This window comes from Teleopsis dalmanni, chromosome 2 (genome assembly GCF_002237135.1).
Source record: "Teleopsis dalmanni isolate 2A chromosome 2, ASM223713v2, whole genome shotgun sequence".
Taxonomy (NCBI): domain Eukaryota; kingdom Metazoa; phylum Arthropoda; class Insecta; order Diptera; family Diopsidae; genus Teleopsis; species Teleopsis dalmanni.
Genome location: NC_051847.1, coordinates 95,678,289 through 95,690,078, shown reverse-complemented (window position 1 = coordinate 95,690,078; position 11,790 = coordinate 95,678,289). Strand labels below are relative to the sequence as shown.

Genomic DNA, 11,790 nt, shown 5'->3' with positions numbered 1-11,790 from the left:
GCTCAATAAATTAATATTTTTAATTGGTTCTAGAATTTGTCTTTTTACAATACTTTATTTTTGAAAGATTTTTTGCGCAGTTATACGAATTAATAGATAATAAAAAATCGAATTAAAAACGTAGATTATTAGACATAATTTAACTTTATTTAATATATTTTTAATAACAAAGTAAATTGTATATTTTTGTTAACTAATAAATTTCCTTCTTATTACTAATGAATGCACTTGCAAACTCCCAGGTAAATTGCTATACATATATTTTTGCTTAAATAATAAAAAATATTATATTAAACTTAATAAAAATTGTTCTAAAATATCGTATATTTCTTTTTATTCCACAGTAAAGCATGTTAATAAGAAATCGAAACATCGTCAATCATTATACTCAATTGAGTTTGGACCTAGTATCGATACGATACGTAGCCGTGCTGCTGCGGATACAATTCTTGACTATGACGACCAAATGCACGATCGTGACGGTAGTAAATTGAGTCCTAAACCTATGATGACACCACGTCGTGTTAAACGTCGTTCAGTTATGGCACGCGGAACAAATAATCGCACTTCCACCACAAGTAGACGTAGTCATGCTAATAGTGGAGCTAGTGGCAGTGGTACCAATTCACGCAGCAGCGTGCGTAGTTCACGTCGTAAATATCAACAAAATCCAGTTACTAAACTGTTAGACCAACAGCAACAATTACAACATCACCATCATCATCATCACCAACAGCAGCAACAGCAAATTAAACAATTTGGATCATTTCATCATCACAAGGAGAATTCAGCCTTAACAGAGACAAATTTACAAAACCTAAATCAGGATATTATAAGTAATGCGGGTAGCATTACTAATAACATGTTGGCTGGAGGTAGTTTGACAAAGACTAACAACAACCACTATCATAGTTTTCGTAAAAATATACCTCCAGATCCTATATATTATAACACAAATGGCCAATCCGGTTTATTTCAACAGGCATGGCAATCAAATTCGCAATCACCGATTGTCGCTGAAGAGCCTGCTTCACCAACATTACTTACACCCACAATTGCTGGTCATTATAATCCGACATATCAACATTCAACAACAAATCTTAATGATGTGGAACACGTCGATGAGCTTTACAACAATCGTCCACCATCCGTACGTTCAAGTTATTCAAATTTTCATGGTACACGTCCAGCTTCTTCTTATTTAGCAAACACCTCGGCAACAGAAAATGTTTTTGCCGGGTTAACTGGTGTAACACAGCATCAACATCAACATCAGCAACAGCAGCAGCAGCACCAACAACTACCGCAACATGTAGCGCCTTCTACGCCACCACTGTATCAACAACATCCATTGCATCAACAAGTGCAATCTAACAGTCAGCAGCAATTGCCATTGCCTCCGCCATCTCCAAATTATTCTAGTAATTTGCCACAAAACATACCATTCACCAACTCTCGTGAGAGTATTCGTTCAATGGCTTTTCTCAATAGTGGACCACCAGCATATAATCTCAATTATCATACGCCTCCAGACTCGGAGACAACGATGTGAAAAATATAAAATAATTGCAAAACCGTCCATACGTTTCATTAAATACAATATAGATTTAATTTTGATTACGTTAATACTACACAGAAATCAATATATGCTTATTTATTTTATTTTTACTTAATGTAATCCTAGTACAATTATTGTCTTAACTATTATTACAAGTTAATAAAAGTTTATTAGAAAAAAATCGACAAAATGTGTTGATCTCCTCTTTAAAGTGAAATGAACTATAACTTAACATATACCATGCAAAGTGGTTAGAAATTATTATTAAGTAATTGAGAAATTTAAATAAATAAATTATAATAAAATAAATTGCTTCCGATATAAACAATTTTGCTACTTGTTCAACAAGTTTCTAACTGTAAGGCTTATAATTAATAATTAAGTAATTTAATATTATTATTTTTTATTTAAGCTTTAACTTTTATTTAATGTATTTATTTGTAAAGCCAAAGCAATTGTGTAAATATTTCAAAATCGCTATATTAGTGCTTAAGTTTTCTTTTAATAAACAAATAAATTGAATTCTCATTAATATGAAATTTAAATATATTTAGGTATATTAAAAAACATTTAAACTTAAACAAATAATTGATGTAAATTACATTTTAAAATAAACAAGTAACAACTTAAGCATTTTGTTTTTCTCTTAATTATGCATATATCTTTTTCTTTTATTTTTGGTATAGCTCATAAGGTTTTGCACGTTTCGCTAGAAAGGTGAACACCTTTATAAACCCTTCTGTTTTTATTTATGTAAATTAATACCCCACATTTCATCACACTCATCAAGGATAAGTGATATACTAAATAACATTTATATCAAATGAGAAGACATTTAGGTATAATACTTCGGGAAGGTAAAAACGACTACATTTATCCTTTTGTATGAAAAACTTCAGCTTTTAAGATCCCTCACTAGACTCAATCAACGATAAAAAGCATCTCATCATGAAGGAAGCTTCTCAAAGTTAAAATTGATTAAGACCTACTTGAGAAGTGGGATGAGTCAAGAGAGATTTATTTATAAGTTACATCATTATTACATCATCATTATTAATGAGATTTATTTTTTGTTTTTTATTATTTATTTATAATTTATTTATTTTTATTATTTATTTATAATTTATTTATTTTTATTATTTATTTATAATTTATTTATTTTTATAACTCGGTAATGAAAGAGACCACGCAATTCTGATGTCGCCTATGCTATATTCTTTCGTCACATTGGTAACAAATCGCATGTCACGATGGCGATCACGATGTCTGGAAGGGTGTATGAACTACAATTCGCAGTACTTTACTTTGGAAGCGGTGAATTTTAGCACCCGGTGATGAATACGTAACTCCACGTCGAATGAATGATAAACAAATACCTGATCATTTTACTCGCCCAGTCTAACCTCAACTGGTTGACTAATTTTGTGTAATCTGAAGTCAAATTATTCCTTTTTTTTTGAAGGTGCGCCTTCCATCGCAATTATGCATCAAGCGTAGTACTCAGACAATTAAACAAATTAATTAACAATATAGTTTAAAATTATAAGACGATTGGCGATTTATTGAATACATAAGTGATGCAATATATGGTCAGACCAGCAATTATATTTTTAAGGCTAGTGTAAGCATTCTCGTATCTTGAAAGTATAGGTACTAGAGGTACGATAAGGGTACTTTACTATATTGTTTTGATAGATTTAATTTTGATTTCTGTGACAACTTTTTGACATGACCTTCTGATTTAACAAAAAAATCCGCAGATCATTTGTTTCTGTTTCCATGGTAGATGTAATTACATATAAAAACCTGTGTGAACTTTGTCAATAGTTGAGTAACTTTTGCGAAATTGAGGTTAATGCATTGGAATTAGATTTTTATTTTTAATAATAGGTTGCAGCCGTTTTTAAGGAGATTGTCCTATAACATATAAAGATACCTCATTAATTCGTTTTTCTCTTTTAAGTATTATGATCATAACTGGAGTTTTTATTTCCTTCACTTAAGTTTGACTATCGAAATTTAAATATTCGTTACAAGTCATAATAAATTATTTTTAGCTACATTCAGGCATGTAGCCAGAGGGAGGGATGAGAGTGGGGTAAAGTTTAAGGGTCTGACTATATATATACATATTATACATTTTTCTATTTATACGTCATTAATTTTAATTTCTTTGAATTATCGAAATTATACCATATACTATGCCTTTTGTCTTCAATGACTTGGAAAGACTAATAACATACTCTATATTCCAAATTATGTGAAACATTAGATAATGAAAAATTTTGCATTGCTTCAATTTTATATTATATGTGTCAGTATTTGTTTTAAAATTATTAATGTATTAGATTAGGTTAGGATGAAAATCCATAGATATTTAAACTCATATAGATCCAGTGAATTAATTTAGTATTATTTAAGAAATAATTAATAAATTAATTGTAAGACTACCTATAGGTTTTCATAAAATTTAAGAGTTTACTGAGATATATCTTCTATAATTTACAGAAAGGATTTGTAGAGCACGAAACATGAATCTTACAAGACGATTACATAGGTTAAGATAGAGATTTAGATAATATACATAAAATGAGTTTTATTTTTATGTAGTCTGGATGAAGAAGGAATGATGAAGTCACTTTTATTGAATAAATAAATAAGAATCAAAGTAGAGTATGCAATTGGACATCGCATGGTGTGGTGGAATGAGAATTAACCAAACAAAATTTATTTCTGTTTTTAAGGTTTGTAATTTAATATTTTCTGAACCAGCAAAGATATCAAAAGAAAATTTTAAAATGATATTAAGATTTTGGTTTTTGGATAACACAATTTTTGATTTTTTGAATATCTCAAAAGCGGTAATAGAATAATAAAAATATGTAGTAGAAGAATACGTTGTCTCTGCTCAGGTCGCGCAAGCTCTAAACCTCTTAATAGCTTTTGGACGAATTTCGATGAGTTTAAATTATTACCGTTTTTAACACAGGATAGAACGTAATATTAGACCGTTACAATACGGTCTTCGGTAATGTGCTTAAAAAGCTTCTGAAGCTTCAATAAAGCCACGCATTGAGAAAGACTATATTATTATTAAATTAAGGAGGCTCCTAAATAATTTTTATTTTCCAGCCTCCTGAATAATTTCAAAGCAAAGGCATCATTTGTAATATTATGTACGATATTAATTTAATTTTGTTTCATTTCACTTTTTAATTATTAAATTAAATAAAATATTAGATATATAAATTTATAAAAAAAAACTTAGTACAATAAAAAATTAGTAGACCTTAACTCGTTCGCTACTAAAAATTTGTTTATCACGAAGTTAATACTTTGTAAGGACAGATTTTTAAATAAAAAAAATTTAAGGATGTTGGCATTTGTGGTTGTTCCTGCCATTGCCGCGTGAAAATGAAATTTAATTAAAAGTTTCAATTGACTTCAGGTCTGACATTCACACATTCACGGGAGCACAGCAAGTCAATTAGAGAAAAGGAAAAAACGAAGGATTTTAACACAAATGTCTCTTCTATAATCAAATCTAAAAAAATTGTGAAAATCAATTTGTAATTTATTAAAGAGTTTTTATTTTACTGCCACAGAAAAACACTGCAGCATAAATGTTTAAACAAAAGGCTTTCTGGACGGATACGTAATAGAAAATGTGAATATGTTAATTGAATTGAGTTTTCAGAGTGAAAACTGAATGAAAATGGAAAGGAATTTATTAGTTTTCTACTTCAGTATGAACATGGTTCAAGTATGTCGTCAGAGGGATTTCATTGTTAGCAAATGTCAGTGCTAATAAGTTTAATTGTTAAATGGAATGCAGTCATGTAAAACTAGTAAGAGCTCTCTAAAGCATTTAACAATAGGAAATAACTTAAGTTCCAACACAACTGAGTAATAAATCAATATTAGTCTTATTAAATTAATCATGTATAATCCCTATTCTGAATTATTATTCTACATATGTATATACCAAAATCCTACAAATGCGGTAAGACAATGGGCCAATAGGCCTAAGTGGATCCACTAGGTGTCGCCGGTATAACCTAACCCAACCTATATCCAAAAATTGTTAATAATACGTAAATATAATTTAATTAAAATTTAATATTTGCTCTCTCAATATTTTATTATATATTTGACCATATAAAGTATTAGATATTAAAATATTATACTTATATATAACATAAAAAGAAAACTTAAGTTAAGTATAAAAAAACCAACACATCCCTCTTTTCCTCCTAAAGCTCAACTTTCGATTTGATAATTAGTTATTGTATTTAATTTTATAGTAAGTTTTAAATCTCTCGTTTTATGATTTCGCTTCTTGAAATATAATACTTAATATAATGTGCCAAATATTTGGAAAAAAAAATGACAACTCTTTTTTACATATTGGAACCGATGGGATCAATTTTACTTAACATATTGATATGTGTTGCAGTTCATATTAATATTGTAAACTATTAAGTAATGTATCACACACATCATAAGTGATAGTTGCCCTCACTAACGCCTTTGACTGCTCATCTGGAATCGTTAGGGATCTATTGGGTCTATCTATTAGGGACCCAGGCCAACCAATTTTGATAACCTATCTACTTACTGTATCAACTTAATTTAAAATTTCAGGATCCTACACAGAGATTTATTTAAAGAGGAGTTTTAAACTTTTTCGTAATTATTAATTAAAAAACTAATTTATAATAAAAGTACTAGTACTCTAATAATATTTAAATGGCTAATGACCGGCTACTATGTTACTTGTGCTTTGTTATGATAAACTAATGAAGAATACAAACAAATTATATATTTATTTCAATTGCAAATATTCTGACATTCTTATGCTATACTCCTAGACTCTGATTACTTCAGTTATTATTAATTGCATATAGTTCGATTGAGTTTACAAGTTTCCATTAAGCAGGAATATTAGAAGAATTAGAAGTAAAGAGTCTATACTTGCTAAAGATAAATTTAACTGCTTTAGAAAGATCAGTACATATCAATTTGACAGTTGTTTTGCGCATGTAAATCCCGATTTAACAATGAGTTTTATTGGGGTCAGCTATTTTAGGAACTTTTGAGCCATTTGCCTAGTGACCTTCGACTGAAAATGTTCAACTTTAAAGCACTATATCTCCAAGACTAAACTATATTGAAATATGGTGTAAAATATGGAAAAGGTGGTTGCCAATATATATCTATTGTCAAATAGTTGTGCCCGGGAGATATTTGTGCAAGCACATCGAGACTGGTTTTTTTCAGGAAATTCATATACTGACTTGATTTGCCATGATAACAGAATAATTAATCGACTATGTTATCGGTGATATATTTATAAAACTTTATAAAGTTTTCTAAAAACTTTAATCATACAATTTTTTTTTAAAACCATTTTAAAAAATAAATTTTTGAAACTCTTCAAAGCATTTAAGTTTTTTAATATTTTAGAAAAAATACTTCTTAGAAGTTGAAATAAACTAAATTGTACTGCAATTCTTCTGCAAACTTCCTTATGTCTTCCATTATTAAAATCTAATTGAAAAATTTAGAGTTACGTGTCCTTAATTGATTTTTGCTAAAGTTTTAAACTTTTTTGGTTATCATTTAAAATTCACTTCAGCGTGAAAGACAATGTTTCCATGGTTGAGCATTTATTCTGCTTGTAAAACATACTAATTGATTGCATAACATTGTATCTTAAAATTAAATTCAAATTAGATAAAATGCAATTTCAATACCAAAACCACATATTCACACTTTATTTAAGCAAACACGTAAAACCTTTAGTAATTTTGTAGGATTTTTGTTAAACTTATTATTTTGACGTACGAGTAGAACGAAGGAAGGTGCACTGTAACTATTTAACCCTTCTGTAGCAATTCAAAATATTTGATTAAAAATATGCAAAAACGTTACATTTTAAAAACATTTTCAATTAGCATGCAGACAATTTGTCAATGGGTCGCTAAAACCATTTATAAGAAATGAAAATCAATTTATCACCTGATTGAGTCCAACTATTGGACTCAGTGTAAAGAAGATGAAAAGTAAAATACCTTCAGCAGATCAAAACTGCAGAAGATGTTAAACATAGTCTGGGATATATGTGACTTGCAAATTTTCGATAACAAATCTGAAGGCATTATTTGGTGAACCATAGTCAGATAAGTAGTGATTGGTTGCCGCCACTGTACTACTAAATCATATATTACTTGCGGTTTTTGCGAAGAATATTCTGACTCATAATAGGTTATAGTGGCTAAGAATAGTGATGATAAATTTAAACTAAAGATAAAGATTAAAAATTTAAACTAAATATGACAGTTAACTAAGTGACTTAAGCACGTCAACTCCTATTTTCTTTGAATATAATGATGTTATATTTCGGGAGTTTTACCTAGAATCTCAGTTATGGGAACAGATTTGTGATGAGAATTCAATGTAACTATGAATTTGTGCTTTTCGCAATATAAAGTATAATAAATGGTAGTGATTTGCAAATTTAAGATTAAGTCAATCATGAAGCAATTAAATTCGTAAGGGGTAATATAATAATAAATACCCATTTTATACGCATTCATTGAATACTCATTTTCGGTTAATCAAACAATGATCATTTTTTGTTCTAGAAATTGATATCAGTGTAGTCTGGAATACAGCTGATGATACAACTCTTTTTGTTTTTATCATAATATTATATGATAATTATATATTACAGAAAAAATCACTACAATAGCATAAAATAATTTCCAAATAAATAAAGTCCCAAAAAAAAAACTCTGGACGAATATATCCCTCAAAAAATAAATATTTTTTTAAGTTCAATAGTGGGTACTGTCGTTGTATTTACATCCGTAATTACACGTTGTTATTTGTTAGATATTCACAAAACTAAATAAAGGCACAGTTGAAAAATTATTGAACAGTTATTAGACACCTCTCTACAAACAAACAGTTAGCTTCTTAAAAAATTTCTACTTTAAGAAATAGACATAGGTGGGCACAGTCGTCTTAAAAAGATTTTTATAATTTATTATCACCTAATTTCCTGAATGTAATAGTGTTATATTTTATTATTCCAAATGTTATATTTGGAATATATAATAAATAATAAATATAAGTTTTATTATATTCAATTCAGCTTTAATATTATTTTCAGTATTCTATGTATATTTATTTATTGTTTATTAACAACTCTATATATCTGTTTCATATATATCACTCGTCAGATTGTTATATATATATAGATGATAACTTTCGTCTTCTTTATCTTCAGAATAATAAAATAGAAGGTAATTTGGCCCGCTTTGTTTTTATAGGTTCTAGAAAACTTAAGTATATGATATCAATAAATATTTCACCTTGAAAAGTTTAAGCTTTGTGACCCTATTTAGGAATATATGAAGTCGTTGTTGAAGAAGAATAAGCACATAAAATTATAAGGGAACATTTTGCTTTTCCTTTCAATAGGATTAATTTGTCCCAAATAAAATTAAAGGGTTAATAAAAATACGTACTTTTACTATCGAATAGAAAAGTACTTAGTGAATTCATTGTGTTGAATTCGAATGAAAACTTGGCAACAAAAGTTTTCATTTTAGTTTTATTTTGATTTTGAACTTTCGTACATCTTCCACCTTTTTCGACATATAATACGAATTGTAGGTGTTATGGACCGTATCCAGTATTTTGCTACGACTGCACGTAACTATAAGTCTTAAGCGACTGCCTGACCATCCGACCTCCTTACCGGTCAATAGAATGCCCTTGTTTTACAATGGAAGTGTGTTTAAAATACTATAATATCTTAGATTTTTTTACTTTTGTTATTTTATTTGTTTTTATTTTCACTTCTTATTTTTAAGTCCATTTAGTTTTTGGGGGCTTTGTTGATTGCAATTTACGTTTGCCTGTAAGTCAAACAAGATACAGTTTCAAAATAAAAATGTATTTTAAATACTGCAGAGAAAAATATACATTGATTTTCCATTAGAAAAAATTTCACATAGTCTATTTGTGGAAATATTTTAGAATAAATTTTTACTCGAAAACTTTGTTATTAATTCGCCTTCCTTAAATTGAAACTGCATTTATACTATGGCTTCTAGGTCTAGCAAAGGCATTGGCTTTAGGTTTTAATTGCTATAGAAAATAATTTAATAAAAAAATTAAATTAAATTTAATAAATTTAATTGAAATTATTTTAAATAAAAATAAAATGGAATAAAGTAAATATTATTAGATGAAATCAAATTGAATTAAATAAAATTAATGATTTTGAGTCCCGTCACAAATAATTTATTTTCTGTTATTACTTACTAATAGTGAGTAATTTTTTAAGTACAAAAATTTAAACTTCAATTAAATGAATACTTGAATTGACTATAGAGAGCCTTCGAATACATGTAAATGAATTAAAACAGAGTCAACCGGCTACCTCCCACTTTTGTATTTCTGTTAGTAATAAAAGTTTTCAGTCGCCCATCGGTTTTACAGTAATTGTGGTAGGGAAAGTAGGGAAGTAACTTTATTTTAAGAAATATATAAAAAAGGATTAGATCAAATTACCATAAAATATTAATTTGATTACTTTTTATTATGCTTTTTGCCAAATTTAAAATTCAAATTGGTCTCTCACATTCTCAATTCGGAGAGAGTTCACTGTTGATTTTACATCTATAGATGGCTGTCGTAAGTTCCTCATAAGGATAGGGATAAACCATATAGTTTAATATATATACATTTACAGCTCAAAAATCGGGTAGGTAGCGGAATTATTTCAAAGAACTGAAAAAATCATATACAGATTTTTCAGTATATTGTAGGCTGTCTCATAACAGTAGAGTCTTTAAGTTAGAAATGGTCGCTATTAATGAAGCTATAGCTTATATTTAATAAGTAGCTCAAGCTGCCCACTACTCCAATAATAGAAAACATGCTTATTATTATTTTTATTATATTATTGTTTATAAGTTTTTCTACCAAATAGTACCAATTCGAAATTAATAACATCAGTTTTTATATCTTGCCCTGATTAAGAAGTCAAAAAAATTTCAAAATATCGGAAATATTTTTACAAATTCAAATAAGAACTATATAGTATATTATAAAGTTCAAAAAACCTTTTATGAAAAATCTAATTGTCGTTAAGTTCAGTTTAATTTAAATCTAGAACGGCTTTTGACTGCTATACATCTCTCAACGACATATTGACACAGTTCACCATTTCTAGTTTCTAATTTCTCGGTTACAGAAATATAGCAGACAGTTGACAGAAGTGCGAGCCAGTCAAACCTGCTTAAGGCTTCAAGGCATTAATTCAAAAAAATTTTCAAATCTGGGCTTAATCTGAAATAATGCAAACATTTGTTGAGTCTGTATTCAGCAATGTAATACAAGTTGTGAGAATTCAATGATATGTAGACATTTATAAGTACATAAGCGAAGATAACAGTTTTGTGGTAGACTTGTTATTGGGTCACTGCCGGTTAGGGAACCATGCTAGAAAATTCAGTCTCTAGAGGGTCACTTTTTAGTGCTTTTTTATCAGTTTTAAAACTTCAAAAGAGCATTTAATGCATTAATGAAGGATTAAAGTGTGTTTTACCTTGAGTTGTTATATGATAGTCTAATCTGTTAACGAGTATAAGTGGTTATATGGTATAACTTATCAAAAATTAGGTTAAGTTCACGAGGCGACCTTGTGCCCAAAAATCAACTTCATATATCCTAACCTAACCGGCATCTATAAAAGATATTACTTGAAAATATGAAAAAATATCTTCTATAATTGATTGATTATAATAAAGTAGCTCAAATTTTTTAACAAATACAAGTAATGACACAGGTAATTCATGATTAGGTAATACATAAAATTTTATTAGTTTATTAAAGCTGTAAGTTAACATCAAAAAATTTTTTGAAAATATCTGTCAATTGAATGACATTAATTTTCATTATTTACCGATTGTTCGAAATACTGATTTTAAAAAATTGTAATCCCATTATTATAATTATTATTGTTAAGGGATGTGGCACTGCGACCGTCCGGTCTATTGTCCCCCTTTTGGGTTTAGAGTAGGTCTTTAAGCCCTGTAGCGTCAATAAAAAGTAGTATAAAACCTACTTTACAGAGATTTATTACCTCTTCCGTAAGAACAAACATTCCTAGGAATCTATTTCGTTTGTGCATTAGTGCAGGGCATTGTAACAGT

At 28.5% G+C, this 11,790-nt stretch overlaps 1 protein-coding gene across 1 annotated transcript in view; it reads left to right on the top strand.

Moving 5' to 3' along the window:
* LOC119682064 (sodium/potassium-transporting ATPase subunit beta-1-interacting protein) overlaps positions 1-1,785 on the top strand; it is a 135,523-nt gene extending 133,738 nt beyond the window's left edge. The window contains exon 7 of the mRNA XM_038095410.1: positions 345-1,785. Within this exon, the coding sequence (XP_037951338.1) occupies positions 345-1,552 (1,208 nt within the window). The 3' untranslated portion in view covers positions 1,553-1,785. The remainder of the gene's footprint in view (positions 1-344) is intronic.
* The last annotated feature ends 10,005 nt before the right edge of the window (positions 1,786-11,790 follow it).